At 39.0% G+C, this 24,603-nt stretch overlaps 1 protein-coding gene across 6 annotated transcripts in view; it reads left to right on the top strand.

The window, feature by feature from the left end:
• PTGER3 (prostaglandin E receptor 3) overlaps positions 1–24,603 on the top strand; it is a 175,941-nt gene that overhangs the window by 126,173 nt on the left and 25,165 nt on the right. For 2 of the 6 annotated variants that reach the window (XM_045477840.1, XM_045477835.1), the window contains 2 exons: positions 7,073–7,232; positions 22,237–23,095. The exons of 2 other annotated variants lie outside the window; for them this stretch is intronic. In XM_045477840.1, the coding sequence (XP_045333796.1) occupies positions 7,073–7,087 (15 nt within the window). In that variant the 3' untranslated portion in view covers positions 7,088–7,232; positions 22,237–23,095. Of the gene's footprint in view, positions 1–7,072; positions 7,233–22,236; positions 23,096–24,603 lie in introns of those variants that run through there. 2 more of the 6 variants (XM_045477836.1, XM_045477837.1) reach the window with 1 other exon arrangement.

The raw sequence follows: 24,603 nt of genomic DNA, 5'->3' as shown, positions 1-24,603 counted from the left end.
ACTGTGCTTCCCTACGTTCCACTGCCTGGGAGGGATTAACTCCCTAACACTTCTGGCCTATTTCACAGGCAGGCACAGCGAGGTTTATGAGCCAGAGAAGAAAAGAAACACAGGTGCTGCCAGCTGGACGCCTGAACAGCATGAACTAAAGGGCAAGGAAGAGAGAATATGGTCAGAGCACCAACAGTATCTGCTAGAGTTGAACCCGCCCCACTTAGACCATCTACACAAGTGCTTGAACATTTGTCTTGTTTCAAGTCTTGCCCATGGTAATGAGAATTACCCCTCACTGCTGTCTTTTATGACCACCCCTGAGTGGAGCTGTGCTTCATAAGTCTATTTTTAGCTTATGGGATACATTGAGCCAACCCATTCGTGAATCAGACCTGGGTTTTATCATCCTCTGACAACTGGTATTGGGTACTCTCTGTAAAATCTTGGGCGTGACCTGAGGGAGATATATTGGTTAAACAAGTTAGGTAATATGGGGGGCTGGGCCACCGGTTCATGTAACTTAGTTGTTCCTCTGGACACACTCATGCTTGATCACTAATGTACAATGTATCATTGTATGATGGGTTCCTGCTGTGCCCACCCAAGCTAATGACTTGGAGGATCTGATGGTAACCAGCTTGTGATGAGCAGCTCCTGTCAAATTATCAGGAGATGTCTCATATTTAGGGTAAGTTTCTACTAGGTCCAGTAGTACCAAAAGCTGCTTTTTAAATGGTAAACAGTTCTTTGAAGACTTCTGGCTTTCATATCATATCCTGATTGATATTTGAGCCTGCCATTTTTTTTTCTCTGAATGCTTATGACACTAACAGCAACCAGCCAATTCTATTGTCCTTATAATTCTCATTATCCCCTTATCTGTCATGTTCTAGAAATATTGCATAAGCCAGTGCATGATCTTCATGCCAACCCATTTTAGTAGGGGGTGATGGCATTTGGAAACTGGGCCACTAACACTGAAATGTATGGACACAGGGATACAGGCAGGGTGCCATCAGCTTCTGCTACAATGTCACTAAAATATCTTCCAAAGAAGGCATTTCATTTCACATGCTCATCAGCAAAATGGAAGATACCTGTTTTTATGTATCCTTACCATCTCAATATATTATGAAATATTTAGTCTTTACTAATCTGATGGGTTTTTTAAATGGTACTTCATTGTTGTTTTATATGTATTTCTTTATTGTGAAGTTACATCTATTTGCACATATTAAAACTATTGATATGCCTTTCACTTTGAAAAATCCATTGGCAATCTCTTTTTATATGTTTTTCTCATTTTAAGGAATTGAGGACAAGGACCAAATATTATAACAAAAGACGTTCCCATTTCTCTTATCACTCAGGAAATCCCAAGGGTTTGGGAACTGTGATCCAGGAACTGTGGACACAGACCGAACATGTCTGAGAAATATGTTTTGGTCATCTGAATGACTAAATATATATATTCCTTATAAATCACAATATCATAATATACTTCATTTGTTACAATTAATGAATCAGTATCAATATGTTATAATTAACTGAGGTCCATACTTTATTCTGATTTCTTTAGTTTTTATCTAATGCCCTTTTTCTGTTCTAGGCTTCCACCAGGATATCACATTATATTTAGTTATCATGTCTCCTTAGGTCCCTTTTTGCTGTGACAGTTTCTCAGATGTTCCTGGTCAGGCATTTTGTAGACTGTCTTTGTATTTGGAATTGCCTGATGTTTCTCTCATAATTGGACTGGGACTATGGGTTTCTGGGAGAAAGATGACAGAGGTAAAATGCCATTGTCGTCACATCATATCAAAAGCACATACTATCAACATTATTTATCATTGTTGATATTGACCTTGATTAGCTGATAAGGTAGTTTTTTTCAGACTTCTCCACTTTAAAGTTACTCTTTGTGATAGTTAATTTTATGTATCAACTTAAGTGGGCTAAGGGATGCCCAAATAGCCAATGACACTATTTCTGGTATGTCTGTGAGGGTGCTTCTGGAAGATACCAGCATTTGGGTCAGTAGACCTAGTAAAGAAGATCTGCCCTCACTGGTGTGGGTAGGCATTATCTAATGCATTGAGAGCCCAAATAGAACAAAAAGGCAGGGGAAGGATGAATGCTCTCTCTTCTTGAACCAGCATCCCTCCGTACCCATGCACTCCTGTAATCTCAGTTCTCAGGCCTATGGCCTCAAACTGGGAATTACACCACTGACTCACCTGATTCTTAGTTCTTCAGGCTTTGATTTATACCACCAGCTTTCCTGGTTACCCAGCTTGCTGATAGCTGATTACATATATAATTAATTATATAATATATATTTCCCATTGGTTCTGTTTCTCTAGAAAAACATGACTAATACACTCCTCCCCTCTCCCTTGCCCTTTTCACACTGTACTCTTGGAGAAAAAAATTGCTATGTGCAGCTCACACTAAGAAGAAATGGGGAAGGACGCCTGGGTGTCTCAGTCAGTTAAGTGTCTGACTTCAGCTCAGGTCATGACTTCACAGTTCGTGGATTTGAGCCCTGAGTCAGGGTCTGTGCTGACAGCTCGAATCCTAGAGCCTGCTTCGGTTTCTGTGTCTCCTTTTGTCTCTGCCCCTCTCCCATTCTGTCTGTCTGTCTGTCTCTCTATCTAGAATGAATAAATTTAAGAAAAAAGAAAAAGGAGGGGGGAATTGTGCTCAGCCTCCTTGAGGATGAAGGATCTACATAAAATTAAATTATTTGGGATTCCTCTGTATGGGAGATTTGTCTGTTCTCTCCCACTTATTTATTCAGTCATTTATTTATATCAGTATGGACTCATGGGTATTTATTTATTTTATACTTTGGATTATAATCTAATAAGATTTTATTTTGTTCCTTCAAATGTTTCTTCCTTGGCCACTAGGAGTTCCTTTAGTTGGTTTCTGTGTCCTTTTGACATATCTCCATTATTGTATGCTTTGATTTGTTCTTTACATGTCCTTACTTTTTGGCACTCAAAGATGGTGTAGGTTTATTTTGTGTAATCCTTACCACAATCCTGAGTCAGTCATTCCTCTGAGGAACCCTGGTTCTTTTTATTGGAAACAGGATTAGAAGCCAAAATCTGGGCTCTAGATGTGCCTATTACTACTGGGGTTAGACTCAGTAAACCAATACAATATGGTTTATTTAATAAACAAGTTTCTAATGTAATTCACAATATGCTGAAATATTCTTTTCTTAGCTATAATTGCAAATTAAAGGCATGTATCCTCAAGGTTGTTACAGCATGTCCAATCATGTACTGGACGTAGAATATTTTAGAGCTTTTTAAGTGTGTGCAGACACTGTACATTTCTAAGAGAAAAGAAACATCTTTCTGACATCCTTATGCTCTGGGTTTTTCAGACTAGAAAAGAAAGACAAAAATGCCAGTTTGGACTCTAAAATGCCTTGCAGTACAGAGATCTTCCATAACTAAAATAAAAATAACCACAAAATCTGTGACCATCACCCTATCTTATTACCAATTTTTGAACACCTCCACTATTGGTGAACAGAATTACATTTGGTTATTACAGGTGACCTAACATTCAATGACCATAAATGCCCTTGACAATGAAAGTGCTGTCTTGTGACTCTAATCTAATCGACTTGCTAAGCACAGGAAATAGTTGGCACCTTCCTATGGCATTGATTAATGAGGAAACACTTGGTTTCACAGTTAATGTGAATTATTATAACCCCTGGGTACCTACTATTTTTATAAGAAACAGCTCTGTGTGATGTTTACATTTAGTGATGTCTGCATTCATAACACAAGCGCCACACCTCTATATGACTTCACTTCATTGAGAAAATGCAACTTGGGGTTAATTTTGGAAATTCATGTCATGTGCTAAATGCAACTCCCTCATTCCCTTCTTCCCTTTTAGTTTGCCATTGACTTTATTGATGCAAAAGGGATGGGGGAAATCAAACTAACCTGAACCAACTGTCTCATTCATACATACATTTAATTCAATTCTTAAAACAGCATTAAGAGCTACATATTCTTACACCTGTTGGAAAGTTGAAAACACAGAGATTTGGAAAGGTCAAGTAACCTACTCAAGATTACACAATTATAAGTAGTGATTGTAAAGTTATTATATGGAATATATGCCTGGATCAATTTGACCCCAGAGCTCATCTTTTCCCACTCTGGCAGGAAACTGGCAGCATGTATAAGAATAATTTAAGATGATTTTTAAAATAATATGCCTGAGTTCCACTCTAAGAGATTCTGATTTCATACTTCTGGGGGAGAATCTAGGCATCAGCAAGTTTTAAAAATTCCTCCCGTGATACTAATGAGCAATCCCGTCTGAACCAGAGCACTACACCATTCTGATTTAACTGTCATTATTACACCTAACATTTAGGCTGTGTCCTTAGGGTTTGCAAAGTTATTTTTTAAATACACAGTTTGTTTACTCTTTAAACCAACCCAGCTAGAGATTATTATGCCCACTTTTTCTAGAATAGGAAGCAGAGACTCAAGGAGTTTAAACATTTCACTCAATATTACGGCATCAGTAGCTAAAACCCAAGAAAATTTGAAGAGGGCCACCTAATTGTTTTTAATCCTTATTTAGAATCTCCTAATCTTGGTCCCATTTGGATCCCTCCATCTCTTTCCCTCCTTATCTGGTCTATTCTCCAGCCTCGGACTTCAAGAGCTACTTAGATGCCATTTGAAGCTATCAACTACATGTGGATGAGGAGTGGTGGCTATGAGGGCTGACTCATTACTAACGCAACATAGGTTAGTAGTAAAAACAGAGCTGAGGGTACAAGTTGGACACCTTAGGGAAGTGACTTTATTTCTTGAAGCTTAGGTTCAACAATATAATGGGGGAAATAATAATACTACTCCCACACAGTTTTATCATGAAAATAAGATAAAATAACGTGTAGAAAAGAGGTTTGTAAATTGAAAGGCATGATACTTAATGCTAGTCATTGTTATTTCATTTGTACCGATTAGTTTTGAAAAGTGGTATTAATTTCCCAGGGCTGTTCCAACAAATTATCACAACTTTGTTAACTTCAAACTATAGAAAATTATTCTCTCCCAATTCAGGAGACTGGAAGTCTGAAATTAAGGTGTCAGCAGGGCGAAACGCCTTCTGAAGGCTTTATGAGAAAATCCTCTTCCAGCTTCTAATAAGTGTTGGCATTCCCTGGTGTTCCTTGGTTTGAAGCCACATCATTCCAATCCTTGCTTCTGTCTTCTCATTGCTTTCTCCTGTGTGTTTGTCTCAAATATCCCTCTACTTTTCTCTTACAAGAATATTTGTCATTGGATTTAGGACCCACCCAGATAATTCAGCATTACCTTCTCGTCTCAAAATCCTTAACTGCATGACTTCTGCAAAGAACCTTTTTCCAAATAAGGTAACATTCATAGGCTTCAGGAATTAAGACATGAACATATCTTTTTGGGTGCCACCATTCAACCCACTACAGACATTACAAGTATTTCTCTTAAACTGAACATGCCACTGTCTGATTAGCTACTGATTACCAATACATTTAATTTCCAAACCTTTTACATGGTAAATAAGATCTTCATTCCCTCAAGTCAGCCCTGCCCATCCCCCAGACAACTGCACAGAACTCCCTGCCATTTCCTGGATATTCCTTGCACTCTCCTACCCCTGTGCCTTTATACATGCTATTTCTGTTACTTGCCTTCTCTCTCTTTCTGGACCTCATCACTATTTTTTGCCCTCTTCTGTGAAGTATTTACTGATTATCAAAAAAGACTGCTCATTTTCTTTCCAAATCTGCTAGATTTCTTGGCTTTCCACCTCTGATCTGGCATTTACTACAGGTTGAACTTTACCACTGGAGCGGAGCACTGTTCACTTTCCCAGTAGATTGAGCTTGTTTTTGTTATGTCCTCAGGATACAGAAGTGACTCATTCATCTTTGTACTGCTCACTGCATGAGGCCCATGACCAGGCACATGGCTGGTTCTCACCAAAGCTGGTGAACCACAGGGGATGGTGAATAACACTTCTCTTGGGTTCCTCAGTCTACTACCGTGAGGGGGCAGCTCAAGGGCCCTGGAATCCCATTTCCCTTTCAGTGGTGCAAATTATATTATTACATTTGTCTTATTCTCTTTATTTGGCTTATTATTATCATCATCATTATTCTTTCAATAAGGGCCCCTTTTCTCCCTTTTCTCACTTGCTAGTTTATTTTTTCGTGATCAACTTTTGTGTGTTGTAGGATTTCTTCTATAAAAGTATTATTCTTTGATGGAGTTTATAGTTTTCCTGTCAGTGATAAGTGATATTACTCACATCATCTTAGTTTACTAAACACTTTGTATGAGGGAGGGGAAGGCAGGGAGAAGCTGTGAGTCTCCGTTCTCCTCAGATCTCAGCTCTGTGCTTTGACTTTGGTTTTATCTTTTTGAAGTTCGACACATTTGTTTTTCTATTTGTTTTTTCTCATCCTTTTTATGGCTAAATCCCTGTTCAGTCTTAGATTCAAAATCCAAAATTAGGTTTGGGAAAAAGTAAACAGATGATTGAATGTTGTCCTACTTCCTGAATACTACCAATGCTGCACGTGCTGTGTATACTCCACATAATTTATTAAAAGATTTTCCTTTGGAAGGGAACACTTCTCAGATTCTCCTAGATTGAATAGTGGTCCTCACATGCTTCCTGGACTGTAAATCTTTTGCAAGTAGAAACTGTCTGTGGCCCATCTCTAGTCATGTTATCAACACAGTGCCAGGCATGTACTAGGTAATCAAAAAAGTTTCACAAATCATTGAATGCAAATATCTGTCTTGGGAACTGGCAAAACTTCAATTGCCAATGGATACCTTTGATTTCTCTTTCCTACTATAATACCTATTCAATGTTGTGATGGTAATCTACTTGAAATAATCTGTTTTTTTACTAATAGAACATCTAGACAAGCCCAATGAAAGTCTTGGTCAAAACCAATGCTTTTCACAATTCCTGTTCTATATGACACCCCTCCATACAAAAGCAATGCTGACGACTATTCATTTTCTTACAGCTCCTCCAATCCTAACTTGGGAATTTAAACTCCATTTAGGACTATGGGGATCTGAATAACAAGACAGAAGGCTACCACACTCCAAAGCAATCTTCTCCAAAAATCGACATCTGTCAGTGTTTCAAGTTTCAGCTTTGGCACTTGAGCCTCTAAGTTCAAGGTGAGATCTCTGGGGATTGCCAAGGAAATTTATGAGCCCGTTTCTCTCAGCTTTACTTGTAAATCTTTCCCCAAAATCTTGGGCATCAGTCTCATCACATGTGTCACTGTTTCTCCTAAGAGGAGATGATTCGAACTTCACTAAGCTGTAATTCCTGGTATACATCCTTACAGTGTGTCTAAGCTCCTCCTATCTGTTTCCTCCTGCTGGTCCAACATATATTGCAACTAACAGTTGAATATCAAACCACTTAGGTTGAGACTATCAGCACCTTGTCACTTGGGCTTGGAGAGGCCCATGCAAGATAAATTGGTCATGAATTTCAATTACCTTCCAGTACAGGCTTGTCACTCTTCCTGGAGCATACAAAGTTCCATATGGCAGTGGTCTCCTACAGAAAACTGTGCTTGTGTCTTTCACTCTTCTTCTTTCTTAAAATTGAAATATAATCTGGAAGGCAATTCCCATGTTAACGTATGCACCAAACTGTATGCTTAACATTTCGTGTCTCACCTCAGACAGGATACGAATAGGATCTTCATAGAAATGCTTAATGCAATATGTTCACAGTCTCTTTCCTCCCTCAATTTATCATTTATACACAGTTACAATATAAAATTATCAACAGAAGGGATATAAAAGCAAACTTAAGGAGTCTCTGGTGGTTCAGTCTACACTTAGCATTACTCAGAGCTGTGGACACTCGGTCATTGGTTCCTGTACACTACAAGAGCCTGATACCCAGGATGAGGATACAAAGCAGCCATGCTTCAAGGTCCAGCCATGTTATATATATATATATATATATATATATATATATATATATACAGCAGAAAACATCTCCTTCTCCCTTTAGCTCCAGCAGCCTGTCCGCCCACAAAGAAGGAAATAGTTACTGTGCATGATAGGAGCTTGGGGTTTGGCAGTGATCCAGCAAAGAAATAGGGACAGAGGTCTGTAAGATAAGAAATAAAATTAAAGTTAATCTGAAACAGGCTCTGTATCTAAATAAATGTGCCAAAGAAAATTAGGGATAAAATTGGTAGCTTTGGGTTATTTTTGCAACCCAAGGCTGCACCTCCATGGGAAAGACTGTGGCCACTGAGATGTGGGTGAGGCACCCTCCAAAGTCCTTACCGTTCAAAGACCACCTGGGATGCACTCAAAATTCCTACCATTACACTCGCTGCATCTAGAAAGTCTGTTAAAATGTTGAGGAATCTGACACTGAATCACTGAAAGATATAGTACAGTTACACCCCAAAAACAACTGTTGTGAACTTTATGTATTTTCTCTGCTAGGTTATTTGTTTAATTTTGCCTTTTTTTCCTCTGGTCTTTTCATCCGCATCCCTTAGTTCAGGTCCTTAAGCATTTTCTCATGAAGGTTATTGGAATAACCCCACAAAACCCTGTTTGGTTTCTACCACAGTCTTCTGCAACTTACTGTTCACACTACTGCCAGTATAAACCCAGATCTGGTGCTGTTAATCCCCTGCCTAATGCAAAGTGCTCCCCCCTTGCCTGCAGGGTAAAATCCAGGCAGAAGCATAAAACCCCTTTATAATCTGGTCCATGCTTATCTCTTCCCACTCCTCAATCACTCAGAATTTCTTGTAGTAGTTCCAAAGCACAGCGGGGCTCTGGGCCTCTCTGTCTTCTCCCCTGTGGTTATCCTTTAGCCTGGGAGACTTCCCTTCTTCCAAGGCTGATTGGTTCCCATTCCACCTTTGAGACTCAGCCTGGGTGCTCTTTCTTCAGGAAGCCTTCTTCTACTTTTGGAGACAATTATATGCACTGTGGGTTATAATAGCATCCGGTTTCCTCCCTTCATCACAACTAATCACATCGCATCCCAACTGTAGATAGAGTTGTCTGTATCCTTCACTAAACAGAAACAACATGAATCAAGGACTGTATTCCCAGGATCTGGTGGCACATGCTAAGTACAGAAAAGGTGCTTAATGAACATTCTTTGAATGAATCTACATGTTCAGGCATTTTCACATATATTATGTCTTTCCATCTTTCCAACAACAAGCTGCACCCTGTCCTATTATACAGGAATGGTCTAATTCGTGGTGCATTACTTAAATATCAGGCAGAGGGGCAGGTCAACATTATTACCTCAGACAATTGAAGGAGAGAGGGTACCAGGATATGAAGTGGTTGATGAAAAGGGAGATTTAAAAGAAAGAAAAGGAGATCTTAGGACTTTACAAATCTGATGTTATAACGAGTTAGTTCTTTTCTTATTTGAAATCCTAGAGGGAAAAAGAGATATGGGGTGGTATTCGTGCATAGTGTTAACTCAATAATATGTTCACTATTCTATGTGCTTTCATGCATTAACTCATCAATCCTTAAAAACATTCCAGGTGATAAATACTATTATTATCCTCATTCAACAGATGAGCAAACTGAGGTGCAGAGCAATAATTTGTCCAGGGCAAATAGCTAGTAAGTGGCACAGTGATGATTATAAAGGTAGGCAGTCTGAAACCAAGACAACTACGCTCATAAGCATTTCACTATGTTATTTCTATATGATGCAGTTAAAATGCAGAGGGACAAATATTTTTAAATGCTACAGCAGTTGCACAGATTCTGATGGCAGATTGGTGGTCAGCAAAGCCTTCACGGAATGGGTGAGGAATGACCATGTCTTACAGGAGTAGGGATGGATCGAGGAAGCAGGAAGTGTAAACGTACTTTAGGAAGGTGGAATGGTGTCTGTAAAGATGAGGAGGATCTGGAGAAGAATCTGTCATCTTGGTCTGGAGCAGTATTTATGACTCTATGGCAAATGAAAGGGAGAGGAGATAAACAGGAAGATCAGGTTAGGCGGCAGTGTGGGCTGCCTGAGTCTACACTCAGTAGTGTTGCCCAGCAGAGATGTGGGGGTGGTCTACATTGATAAGACCAGAGTAGCCTTCACATGAGCAAATATGGCCATGAGCCTCAACTGGGCAATTCTCAGAGCCAGCAAAGGACAGGGATGCTTGGGAGACCTATATACACACTACCAGGGTAAGAGATGTTGATAGACTGCATCTTCCCACCACCTTCTTTTTATATCAGTTGGGACATGGAGGTTCAAATAGATTAAGTGATATAACTAATATTGTCTATCTCTTTAGCAGCGAGGTTAGGACTAGAAACTAGGGGATACAGTATTTCCCTTTAAAGAGCAGATGATCTTCCAGGGAGATAAAATCAAACACACAGACATGCTGATATCAAACACAGCACAGCATTCCAATAAATGCAAAACAAACAAACAGAAGTTACACAATTAAAAATCTAAGTGCTGGGAGGCTGGCTGAGCAAGGATGGAGACCAGGAATTCTGGAAGTTTTTCTGGAGACCAGTTTTTTTGTGAGGTGATAGACTTTGGTTAGAGGTGTGTAGAGACTGGGAGAAGCCAGCTCCTGAGTGAAGGCATGTCTTAGGGTACAGTGATGTGTATACACCAGTCTGGTGGGTTGTAAGGGCAGGCATCTTCATATAGAGGAGACATGGAGAGGAGACATACAGAATGAAGGTCAAGCTACTGCATTCATCAGTGGTAGAACCAAGGACAAGCTCAATTATTTTAGCTCATCTATAAAATGAAGGTAGAGATTTTTAACACATACTAGTTATTATAATTATAGAGTCATTTTATGACAGTGTGATATATAGCATGGATTGGTGTCCCTGGGTCTCCTCTTTTTTTTTTTTTTTTTATTCACTGGATAAATGCATGAGTGAGTAAATGGATGAATTCCCAGCTGGATTTTTTTCAAACCCATCTGAGCAACGGAAATGGGGCCCTCGTCAGTGCATTCAAGCACGATCTGGTAAAACATACCTCACTGCCCCTAATCTCCTCTTGTGTAGCTTGCTGAGGAGGAGAAAGGAAAGGAAAAAGAGTTACCGTGACCCATGAGAGATGAGGACTGTCTGATGAACCAAATAGAAGATGCCATAGATTTTTGGGTACCCTTCCCTAACTTTCTGAGAAACATACACCTTCATCAGATCCATGGCCAGAGGAGTGTTGGATCCTTATATATTATACCAGGAGCATCGAGTTTTATTTCTACTCAAACTACAGGGAAAGAAATCAATCGAGCATCCACATTCAATGTTTCAAGCCATATGCTGAGATATTTTCTCAGGTTTGGCCCTGTAACACCTACATGTTGTTCCTGTTTGTACTCTGCTTTCTTAAGGAGAATCTGGATGTCTCCAATCCTGTGGGCACTTAATGACTAATCAGAAAAATTAGGAAAAATGTTCAACAGTGTAAAACATCATAAAATCTTAAGATTGGATGGGATTTTAAGGCAATTTGGTTTAAGGGTTTCCAGACTTTGAGATTTCAATAACTAGTAAAATTTCAAAAAGCAAAACAAAATAAAAGAAAAATAGATAATTGATCTAGGATGGCTACATTAATTTCTTAGAGCAGCCACACAAGTCATCACAAACTAGGAGGCTTAAATAATAGAAATGTATTGTGTCAAGATTCTGGAGGCTAGAAACAAAGATCAGGGTGTGGGCACATTTGGTTCCTTCTGAGGGTTTGTGAGGAAGAATGTGTTCCATGCCTCTACCCTAGCTTCTGGGGGGTTGCTAGCATTCTTTGCCATTCCCTGGCTTGTAGATGACATTCTCCCATTATCTCCACTTCATCTTTCCTTTGTTTGTATCTGTCTCTGTGTCCAAATTTCCCCTTTTCATAAAGACACGGTCATATTGGAGTAGGGCCCACCCTAATGACTTCATCTTGACTTGATCATCTCCAAAGACTGTATTTCTAAATAAGGTCACATTCACAGGTACTGGAGATTAAAACTTCAGCTAGGGGACTAAATTCAATCCCTAACAATGGCCAACTTGTAATTTAATTAAGGATAAAAAAAATACAAACAAACCTGAAATCTATTATCTTATTCTTTTCAAACAGGAGATATTTTAATGCCAAAACTTTTAGGAATGTTATCATTTCATTGCAAAGGGCAGTCTTTCCCAGAAAGCAGGTGCAGCCTGCTTTCCCAGGTGCAGCCTTCTACCAAACAGCATGAGAGTAAGGACTGCATTGCTCTTACTTCCTAATCTTACTCTGATTTTACAGGGACTTTGTCACCGACTGCCAGGATCTGTGGAAAGCATTTATTTGGCACCCTTGGTCTAGTACAACTGCTTGACCACTGCTGAAAGTCCCTTTGTGAAATTAGCTTGAGCTTTGAAACTCTCGTTGTCTTCTATGATGACAGATGCAAACAAAACAGTCTGTCAAGAGGACACAGTGTCAACTTGATGTCACAGTCCTGTACATAACATTATGTGAGACCTGGCTCCTTTCCTGTTCTCTATATTTTCTTCCTCAAGTATGCTCTGAGCACTTTCTGTGAAACAGAACCTTGTTTTTGTGAAATCTTCACTGCAGGGACTGAGCAGAGCATTCTAAAACATCTTTGCAGAATCTGGAATCCAAATTTCAGCTTTGCATCTCCCAAACTCATTTATAAAGTGATGCTGATTCAATTAGCCTTTATGTTGGATTTTTCATGATTTTGTAGTTGCATGGAATAAGGAGTTACTGCTATTCAAAGGCAATAATTGACCATAAGCAACTAGTTGAATCCTGGAACCACTCATCTTATTTAGGGATAGAGACAAGCTTGTTCAAACCTTTAGAATACTAGCCACATTGAGGCCCTTGGATGGCTCAACCTGTTGAGTGTCTGACTCTTGATTTCAGCTCAAGTCATGATCTCACAGTTTGTGAGATGGAGCCCTGCGTGGGGCTCTGTGCTGACAACCCAGAGTCTGTTTGGGGTTCTCTCTCTCTCCCTCTTTCTCTGCCCTTCCCCTTGCAGATGCTCTGTCTCTCTCTCTTTAATAAATAAATAAATAAATAAATAAATAAATAAATAAATAAACTTTAGAAGAAAAGGGTAGTAACCACATTAACCTTAGATTGTTAGCTTTGTTATTCATGCCCAGCAAAAGACTTGCTCAGAAAGCCCTATACACACAGAGGGTGAACTATCAACTATCAAGTAGTTTTGAGAAAATAAAAAAAGGATAGGTAAAGATCATGACCTATAAATTACTTATTCATGTCTTCTAGTTGTCATATCTGTGTCAGAATTCTGTCCTCTCACTATGGTGCTGAGGGAGTATTCAAAGTTAAAATATCAAGAGAGAAACTTTAAGGAGAGAAAAACAAGGGAATGCTAAGAAAGTCATGTTTCAGGTTAAAAGATTGGACCTGGTATCAGACCCAGTGGTTTGAGCCCTGCCTTTGCCCCTTTATAGTCGCATTTTCTGAGGCACAATATGTACATTCTTTGAGTCTCATTTTCATCATTTATAAAGTGGAATTAATAACATCTACTCCAGGGGCACCTGGGTGAGTCAGTTGGTTAAGCATCTGGCTCTTGATTTAGGCTCAGATCATGATCTCTCTGTTCATAGGTTTGGGCTCCACGTTGGGCTCTGTGCTGACAACGCAGAATCTGCTTGAGATTCTCTCTCTCCCTCTCTCTCTCCCCTTTCCCCACCTGCATGCATGCATGCTCTCTCTCTCTCAAAATAATTAAATAATACCTTTAAAAAATAACATCTACTCTATAAGTCTCTCATAAAGATGAGCAGATCTCTGAGGAGGATAGGAGTGGCTTTCAAGGGAGAGATTTCAAAAAGCAAAGAGTAACTTTAATGTTCTTTTGCTTAAAGGTGAGCTTTCAACCAAATGGCACAGGAATTTAAAAATTCACAGTATTTTTAAAAATTCTAATTTTCCTCCATGGGTTGAACAAATTATGTAACACATTTTTTTAAGACATATTAAGTTTGCCTTCAACAAGGCAATGAAAATAACCAAATATGCCTCATATCAGACAACCAGAAAGATACTGAAATGTGTTAAGCTATTCAAGGTCACTTTAGACACTGGGAATTCAATGTAGTTTTCTGGCAGACTTGCAGGCTTAAAATGCCACTTGGTATTTAACAGAGTTAAACTGATGATTATCAGAAAACTACATAAGAAATCAAATTTATCAGGCCCTTCAAAAGGTTACTTTCCATTCTGCTGGAAGCAAAATGTGCTTCTTGGCATTTTTAATTTCATTTTACAGCAAGGAAAAAAGATAATGCATTAATTTTACTATTACATGTGGATTAAACATTTTTATTTTGAGAATAAAATTGTTACATCGAGGAAAAAAACAGAATTTGGAGAGTATAATTAAAATATCAGGGAAGCTATCAACAAATGAATTTTCTCTGTTGTTTGTATTCCTACCAGCAAACGTACTTTCGACCGGAACACTTGGAGAATTTCATTTTGGCAGTAGTTTTCAAAGGAATTTTTCCTGACCTATTTGAACATCTTGTATTATAAAATTCTATCCATTCATGGAAAAGTCTTGACTATTCAGGGAAGAGATTTTAGTCATGTAAAAGGCATTTCACATTCCTGCCTGAACACTGACATATGAACTCAGGGAGCTGGATTTTAGTGAAAAAAAAAAAAAAATGGTTTCTCTCTATGATCTTGACACCTACCAGGATAAGACAGATGCTGGGGAAAGTCCTGGTGAGGTAGCCTCATCAGGAAATAACAGTGTCACAAGAAAAGATGCTCTCTTAGCAGAGTGACCAATATTCTACACTCCATGCACAGCATGTTGGCCCTGTTCCGATATTATTCTTAAAACCACTGTCACTGCTGAATCAATAGGCTGTGTGCTGTGGGAGAAAGCATCAGGCTCTTCTAGATTAAATCGAGGTGCTGCCTACTTAGCTGCCTGGCTTTGGAAAAGCCTTCACTGCTCTGAGCCTTGGCTTCCTCTATACCATGGGGAAATGTGTATCTACCTCATGTGGCTTAGCATGAAAATTAGGTTTGGTAACATAAGGTATTTGGCACATGATGGGTACCTTCCCTCAGGCTACATTAGGACAATGATCTGGGATCTTTTGGATGGAGCTAGTAAATTAGATCCAATCTGAGCTGTCTTGTTTTGTCCTTAGTTCCCCTCTAGTTTGTACTCAGTAGTAACAGCATAAAAAACAAGACAAATAGTGGACCTTGTTTCTGCTTTCCAAGAGCCAATCACCTAACCGCAGAAAGGATATTGATGAAATCTTGTTCAATATATACTTCAAGATATGCTGTGGGAATGGTGTTTGGTTTGGTGTGGGAATGGTTTCTTTCTAGAAAGCTAGAAAGGAAAACGAAGAAATGTTCTTGCTTTAATGGAGGTTATAATTACTGGCGGAGGACAGAGAGTAGGGTTGTGTTTATCCTTGGAGGGCCTGGTATAATTTACGAGCACACGAAGACTAGAGACGTACTTTCACTTGTGACAGATTTTCTCTGTATGCTTCTCATTTGAGATTGATTGTGCTTGGTACCAGCCATGTTAAATACATGTCAGCAGGTGATAGCCACCGTTTACTAAGCGCCACTCGGTGCCAGGCACTTTGCTAAGCTCTCTGAATACACGATCTTGTTTAAGCGTCAGAACAAAGCTGAGGTAGGGTTATTATCAGCATGTTATAGACAAAGAAGCACAGGTTAAGAGAGGCTCACTAACAAGCCTCAAAGCAACAGCGAATAAGTGAGAGAACTGGGACTGAAATACAGGTCTGTCTGCCCCCAGTCTTTTTTCCCCCTGAAACTCCACATTTTACTACCTCACTTCTGGGTATTTCACACCAGAGATCGTATAGTAGGTGCTCCATAATACTTGTTCATGGGATGACTGTAAAGAAATGCATTTCTGTCTTGGAGGAAGCCCTTTCAAAACTGACTCAGACCTATTTCGGGTTTGCCCTTCTCAGTTGAGTGAGAATTTCACGGCAAAGACTGTGTTGATTTGCTGCATTCCCACTTTTAAGGGCAACCTCAAATGTCTTTTTCTAAGACTCATAGCATATGTCTCTCTTACTCAGTTCTTCAAATTATAAAAAGTATTTGCCAAGTATTGTTAGGACCTTTTGGGATCTCAGCTGATGCTCTTATGCTGGCATAATTTTGTAATCTTCCTTTCCTTAGGCTATGAGTAAGGTTGCAAAAAAGACCATGCTATTTTTATGATTGTTGTTGTTAGAGAAAAAGAATTTTGTGCAAGTCCGCAAGCTGTAAAACAAACAGCATGGCTCGAGAGACAGTTCTGGCTCGGCGTTGGGGGTGGGGGGGCAACCACTGTGGAAGGATAAGACACTGACCTTGTTTTCATTCCGTCAAGCAGTTGGGGCTGTCATTTGATGTTCCCACATTTTAAAACTGGAGGTGCTTTTTTTTGCTTGTTTTATTTCTTAAGATTCGCCTTTATCAGTTAGAGAAGAGGAGAGAACCTCTACAAAGAGTAACAAGGAGTGAAGGAAAGAGCAGCACTAGAGGTGCTAAACATTTAAATTTCATGGAAATGTTTCTGGTTGTTTTATCAATATTTAACCATAAGTCCTTGGGTGACATCTCCAGTTGTGGGTGATTGTATTTATAGCAAACTGGAATACAGGAAATGCGTTCCAAAATCAAAGAGGAATAATTTTTAGATTATTGTTTCTTCATTCTTTTGTTAAACAATCGTCAGTTGGGCATCAGTGATAAATGAGAGTCCCTGCCTGTTAGCAGCTCATGGCCTAGGATTAGAAATAGACAAAGGAGGGGCGCCTGGGTGGCGCAGTCGGTTAAGCGTCCGACTTCAGCCAGGTCACGATCTCGCGGTCCGTGAGTTCGAGCCCCGCGTCGGGCTCTGGGCTGATGGCTCAGAGCCTGGAGCCTGTTTCCGATTCTGTGTCTCCCTCTCTCTCTGCCCCTCCCCCGTTCATGCTGTGTCTCTCTCTGTCCCCAAAATAAATAAACGTTGAAAAAAAAAAAAAAAAAAGAAATAGACAAAGGAGTGGGGTAAGTTTTGTGTGACTGGATTTGCTGGTTGTAGATGAAATCCAAAGATGAGCCACTTAATGCCCCCCCAGGGGGGAATGTGTCAGGAAAGCCCAGCTTGGGGAAGCTAAAAGTGAGTTTTACAAGATGAGTAGAAGTCACTGTGGCCAAGAAGCAGGTTCCAGAGAGGATAGCATTCAAATAAATATGAAGAAAGTAAGAGGGCTTAGTGTGTTTAAGGTAGGAAAGAAATAGATCAAAACTCCTGTGAATGTATGTGGTGCACAAGATGGAATCACTCACATCCAGCAGTGTGGAGTTGTATAAGTTCTTTATATATTTTGGGTACTAACCCCTTATCAGATATATCATTTTCAAATATTTTCTCCCATTTGGTGGTTTGTTTTTTTGTTTTGTTTATGGTTTCCTTTGCTGTGCAAAAACTTTTATTTTGATGTAGTCCCAATAGTTTATTTTTGCTTTTGTTTCCCTTGCCTCCGGAGATGTATCTAGAAAAATGTGCTATGGCTGTCAGAGAAATTACTGCATGGGTTCTCTTCTAGGATTTTTATCATTTCAGGTCTCTTGTTTAGGTCTTTAATCCATTTTGAGTTGCTTTTTGTGTATGCTGTTAAAAGTGGTCCAGTTTTATTCTTTTGCATGTAGCTGCCCAGCTTTCCCAACACAATTTGTTGAAAAGACTATCTTTCCCCCATTGTATATCGTTGCCTCCTTTGTCATAGATTAATTGACATTATATATGTGCGTTATCTCTGGGGTGTCTATCCTGTTCCATTGACCTAGGTGTCTATTTTTGTGCCAGTACCATACTGTTTCGATTACTACAGATTTGTAGTATATCTTGAAATGTGGGATTGTGATATATCCAGACTTGTTCTTCTTTCTTAAGATTGCTTTGGCTACCTGGAGTTTTCTGTAGTTCCATACAAATTTTAGGATTATTTGTTCCAGTTTTGTGAAAAATGATGTTGGTACTTTGATAGGGATTGCATTAAATGTGTAGACTGCTTTAGGTAATATGGACATTTTGATAATATTAATTCTTCCAGTCCATCAGCATGGAATATCTTTCCATTTGTTTGTGTCATCTTCAATTTCTTTCATTAGGATTTTATAGTTTTCAGAGTACAAGGTCTTTCACCTCTTTGGTTAAGTTTATTACTGGGTAGTTTATTCTTTTTGGTGCAATTGTTAACAGTGTTGTTTTTAAAATTTCTCTTTCTGTGACGTTGTTTGTCTATAGAAACACCACCAATTCCTGGGTATTAATTTTGTGTCTTGCCATTTTACTGTTTTTGTTTATTACTTCTAGTAGTTTTTTGGTGGAATTGTTAAGATTTTCTATGTATCAGGGCACTTGAGTGGCTCAGTTCATTAACCATCTGGTGCTTGATCTCAGCTCAGGTCATGATCTCATGGTTTGTGGGACTGAGTTCCACATCATGCTCTGCATCGACAGCACAGAGCCTGCTTGAGATTCTCTCTGCTTTCTCTGCCCCTCCCCTACTTTCTCTCTCTCTCTCTCAAAATAAATACATTTTAAAAATGATTAAAAAAAGACTTTTTTTTTTTACATATAGTATCATGTCACCTACAAATAGCGACAGTTTAACTTTGCAATATGAATACATCTTATTTCTTTTTCTTGGCTGACTGCTGTGGCTACGACTTCTAGGTCTACACTGAATAAAAGTTAAATGCCAGTTGTTATTACTGTTGTTGCTATTTCCTATTGAATGCTGACTGCAAGGTCTATCTTTCCTTCAACTTGATGTCCCCCAAAGTCCTTGTCTAGTGTCTGTACATAATAGTCTATCAAGAAATAATTGTTGAATTGAGCTGAATTGAAATGGTATAACATAGAAACACCAAATGAAGTTTCTGAAAGAGGTGAAGAAGAATTCATGCATGCTTAATGTACAACTTCAAGTAGTCACACAGTAAAGGTCAAGTGTCCCAAAGGTGACATTTGGGAATGAAAGACAGGAAAAGAGCTATGGTATAAAGTAAAATGGAAGGTAACTCCTAAAAGTAAAGAAAGAAAACTGACCCAAGAGAAGGAGCCTAAGAAGGAGTCCTCACAGATACCTGGGGCTTTCAAGAGGAAGTTAGTAATCTGACATTTTTCCTTCTTGTCTCAAGTTTTTATCAAGATATAACATCAGGAATCATCTAATAGATTGTCACTGCAAGAAAAAAACTATCAAGCATAAACTTTATAAAAAGAATTATATATTGCCTAGAATGGAAACCTGATCTTAACACCTAATTTCAAATATTATTCAACTGGTATCATGATTCTTGTCTTCATTTTTTGTGGTAGTTTAATTTTTTCTGAATGCAAGATATGTTAATCTTTATATACAAACCAAAATTAAAATAATTGCCTTTCCATCTTCAAACTAAACTTCTCCAACAGAGAAATAAGATAATCATATTTATTATTAACAGAACATAAATATAAATCAACAAATGGAGCACAACCTTAAGTGGAAATTCTTTTGGTGCACTGGGTTTAGATTTGGGGGCATTAATTTGCATGTTGCAAAGGAGCTATTTAGCATAGATCTAGCTACAGTAGTTCAGCAGCATGGAAATCTAAGTGAAGATGGCACCAAAGAGGGGAAAGACTTCTTTGAACACGAGATGAATTCAGCAGCTCTCAAGCATTTTACTTTCCAAATAAACCTCCCAAACCTGCGATGTGCTGTGGCTCACTGTCTCCGATGGCTGCAAACTATATGCAGTACCATACTGCATGGCGTTCACAGCACAAGGGTGCCAGGCAGAGAGAAGAAGAATTTCTAAGGAAGACAGATCTTTTTCTCATCTGCACAAATGCATGAAGTAAACATCACTGCTATGTCCCATGTCTTTCCATCAGAAGAAAAAAAAATCCCAAGTACACAAATCAAGGCCTACTTTCTTACCACCGAAGATTTGCATGTCCTTTTCCCAGCATCTCTGGTGATGTTTAATTCTTGGAAGGCTGACTGGAAAATGAGGATCGACATAGATACATACATTTATGTGTTCTTGAACTTCCCTATCCTTGTCTGTGGTTCTCTTTGGTGTCTATTATTTATCCTTTGAATGGTGGCTTTTCAGAAGCTTTGAATCTGCCTGAGAGCATAAAAACACTATCTCTCTGGTGCATTTCATGCCTCTTCAGCATCTCCCACAAAAAAAACCATGCGGTGCTTTTTCTGCTCAGTCAGGGGGGTTTGTTGGAGCTGTTCTCTACTCAGCTTGGAGAAAGGCCAGGGTGAGACTAGCAAGCATACATGGTAGAATTCCGCTGATTTTCAGAGTCAACACCCACAGCTTTGCTTGCTTTGATTACCACCAAAACGAAAGAGACAGAGTTGTTGCTTCATTGCTTTCCAGCCAGGGTTAAACCCATATGAAGCTGTCTTTTCCCATCCTTATTTTGAGTTGCTCAGTGGAAGAAAAAAAAATATTTCTCTGCCTCTTGTTTACATGCTGGTCTATAGTTTGTATTTGAATATGAGCTTTGGCATATTATGAAACCTAGCATAACCACCCAGCTAGAAAATGATAGCTGACATAAATCAGGCAGCTCCCATGTAAAACAGATTTGTAAAATCTGCTTTATATTTCCTAATGTACCACAGAAAGGATAACAAAACTTTGGAAATTTAAAAACAGAGAGAAATTATTTAAGGACTTCATTGGAAAATAAGTACAAAGAGCAATAAACAAAATCCATCATATAAAGAAGCTCGAATTGAGCTGAAAAGATGCCAACTTCAATTATTTCTCTGGCCATAAGAAATATCAGGAAGTAGGATTCAGAAACCTGAGACTCACCTCCCCCCTTGCCTACCCCACCATATACACACAAACAGAAATAATACTGAAATAAAAATAAAAAGATGCTGCTCAACAGAGACAAGGACAACATATACACATTTTTATAAAAAATAATTCTAATAATTATGATTAATAATATGCAGAATGATCTCCAAAAGAGACTAGGAATCAAAGCTAACCATAACTCAAAGATTCAGCATTTAAAAGTCTATACCAGGTCAGGTGTGAAAAATACTAGGAAGGAATCTATTTGCTAAATTCTCCACTTAGTCCCTTAGAGAGTGCAGTGTTCTGTAGAATTGTAATGGAAATGAAAAGAGATCTGAAGTGTCATTAAATTGTATATAAATGCCCTTTCCCCAGGTCAGATGGTCTCAAGCTCTCTCCACTCATATTTAGAGGGTGCAAGCCTCCTCTCCATGCTGCAAGCCTCCTCTCCATGCTCACAGGGGAAATTATAAGCTTCTTTTCCAAGACTTCCAAATCCTTCACGATCTGTCCCAAACCATCTTCCTAGTTTTATATCAGCACCCTCATTCTCACATCCTCTATGCTGCAGCTTTCCCCAGTGTCAATGTATTTTTCCCCTTCTTCCTTAGTAGTAAGAAGTATTTAAGAACTTGGAGTCTAGAGTGAGACAAAGGCCAACCCTGCCACACACCCAGAATGTGACCATTGACAAATCACTTCATTTATTAATGAATACACAGATTCAACACCACTTACTGAGCCTCTAGTGCCAGCTTTGTGTTGCGTGTTGGGGATAAAGTAAAGAGGAGTATAAAGTTCAAGGACGTTATTCTCATTGATGAAGACAGAAAATATCTGATTAGTGTCACAGTGAAAAATAAAGCAGGGTAAGGATTCAGAGTGAAGTGGGAGCAGAGAGGTGAGTGCGTTGTGTTTTCCACAGCTGGTCAGGAAGGCTTTTCTGAGAAGATGACATTTGATCAGAGACCTGAATTGAGGTCTGGAAGTGAGGCATGCCAATATCTGGGGGACAGTGTCCCAGACAGGGGGATCAGCAAGGAGCATTCTTGGTGCATTCAAGGAGCAGCAAAGAGGGAGAAAGGTGGCTGTAGAATGATGGATTCAGGAGAGAGTGGTAGGTAATGATGTCACAGGAGTGAGGGCAAAATCACACAGGATCTTGAAAGCTGTGCTAAGAACCTTAGGTTTTAATGCAAGTGAGATGGGAAGCTGTTGGAAAGTTTGTTCAGAGCACTGACATTATCTGATTTGTGTCTTTGAAAGATCACAAAGAGACCAGGTGTAAGGCAATGGCAGCAGCAGAGAGACCAGTCTGCAAAAGTCTGAGAGAGACGAGAATAGCTTTGATTGGAGACTGGAGCCGTGCTGGAGGAGATGTGACCGAATGACCTCAGTGTCATCTTTGGGAATTACTCCACACTGCCGTTATATCCTTGATCAAATGAAGTCATTGGGAGGATTATATGAGCATTAGTATACAGTGCTTGGGGTAGTTCTTGGCATGGCTGAATAGACAAGTGTTATTTCTGCCAGAAGGCTCAACGAAAATGTCTCCTCTTGAAAGGCTCCCTCACCACTGACTTCCACCCATCTTTATCGTCAGCCTAATCCCTCTCTCCACTTCCTTTGCATTACATATTGTATACACCATCATAATAGTGTTTGTCATAGTGTGTGTCCTCATACTTTTCTTATGCTTTTGTTTTCTCAGCTATGATGTTAGCTTGATGGAGAGGGTGACTGTGCCTTATCCTTGGCCCCTCAGTGCCTAACATAGCACCTGACACATCAGAGACTCTAAATATATGCTTGTTGAATGAATAAATGAACTTAAATTCTACTTGCTCTGCATTTTTTAACTTACTCTAATCTGTACCTCCACTTAGTATTTTTACCAGTCATGTCACTTAACATGTATCACTTAAACTTTATGATTTTGTATGCAAAATTATTGATTTTTTTGTATCCATATCTTGTTTCCAAATAGACCATAAAATCTTATGGAATAAGAATTGTTATCTTTTATTCTTTGTATGTCTCAGAGTATTATGTATTATGGTCAACTATCATTGTACTGTTAAGAGAAAAGCTTAATGAATAAATGCACAAGCGGACTTCAGGATCATTGAAGAGAAGGCTCATTATACATTTTTGAGGGACTAAGTAAGTGATGATGTCAGAATATAATTACTAGTGTTTTAGAGAAAGCAGAGAGAACCCACGAACACTAGCCAGAGAGATTTTGGAATGCTCTCAGAATGACGAGGGAAAGTAGGAATCCCAATATCATTTCAACACTCAAGACTGTTCATCAAAACTTAGCTTATGCCTGCTTATTAAAGGGAAGAATAGAAGGAGTCTGATTCTAGAATCAGATGTGGGCTCTAGTGTTTTCCAGAAACTGACACTGGAATAGTTAGGCAAAATGATGAAAGATATAAAGAATTCAATGGGATGTCATTATACTGTCTAGATGAGTTATGACCCAAATACAGGAAGAATATAACAAACAGAGAGGAGCTCCTTCAAGTTCCTATATACAGGAACTTAGATATTTGACAAAGCTCTTATACATGGGAAGACATTTAAATATCTCACCTGGCAAACGATGCAAAATCCTATCAAGGAACAACAGCCTGGAGTTGGGGGTGGTGGTGCATTCAGGTCTCTGTTAGTGGACAAAAGATTTAGGTATGTATAACTTGAACTTGAAGCACACAAGTGGTAAGACCACCCCTGTTGGAGAATGTATTCATTTTTTAAATTGATTTCTAACAAATCACCACAAACTTAGCAAGTTAAAGCAAAACAAATTTATTATCTGGCAGTTCCTAAGGGGGACTCTGGATGTGGGTTGGCTGGATCTTCTGCTCAGTTTTATCAGACTGAAATCAAGACTGAAATCAAGGTGTCATCCAGGGCTATGACCTCCTTTCAGACTTGAAGGTCCCTTTCCAAGGCCAGCAGGAGAGTACTCTCACTGCTTCTGGCTTCTTTTAAGGCTCACCTGATTAAATCAGACCTGCCTGGGAAATTCCCCCCCTTTGATTAACTTAAATTCATTCCATCTGGAAATTCGTCACGTCTGGGAAATTCCTTTTGCCATGTAATGTAACAATTGTAAGAGTAATAACTCCTCATATTCACAAATTCTACCCACACCCAAGGGGAGGTGGTTATACAGGTTGTGCACACTAGGGGGCAGAAATCTTAAAAGTCATCTTGGAATGCTGTCTACCACAGAGAGAACTGACTTAGGTAAATAGATCTCAATGTGTCCCAACAGACACATTGTCCCAACAGATAAGGGTCCAGTCATGTCCTGTTGATAATTCTGGTATTTAAGAAACCTCAGAAAATTGAGAAGGCATCTCCTAAAATTACTTTAGGAAAGTAACATCAAAATTAATGGGGAGATAGCATTGTGTCCTTATCTTTTAATGATAGCAAAATTTTGTTTTATGAATAAGAAAACCAAAATATAAAAGCATTAAAATATTTGTTTTTAGGAATCTGTGCTTATTTCAAAGTTTAATTATTTGTACTGTTCAAGAAAATTAGACCTATTAGAATAAGAGGTAAATCTTATAATTCCAAGTTAAAATGAGTAATTGATTCATTGCTTTAGAC

Source organism: Leopardus geoffroyi, chromosome C1, assembly GCF_018350155.1.
Source record: "Leopardus geoffroyi isolate Oge1 chromosome C1, O.geoffroyi_Oge1_pat1.0, whole genome shotgun sequence".
Taxonomy (NCBI): domain Eukaryota; kingdom Metazoa; phylum Chordata; class Mammalia; order Carnivora; family Felidae; genus Leopardus; species Leopardus geoffroyi.
Note: the sequence above shows the minus strand (reverse complement) of the source record. Positions and strands in the feature narration are given on the sequence as shown.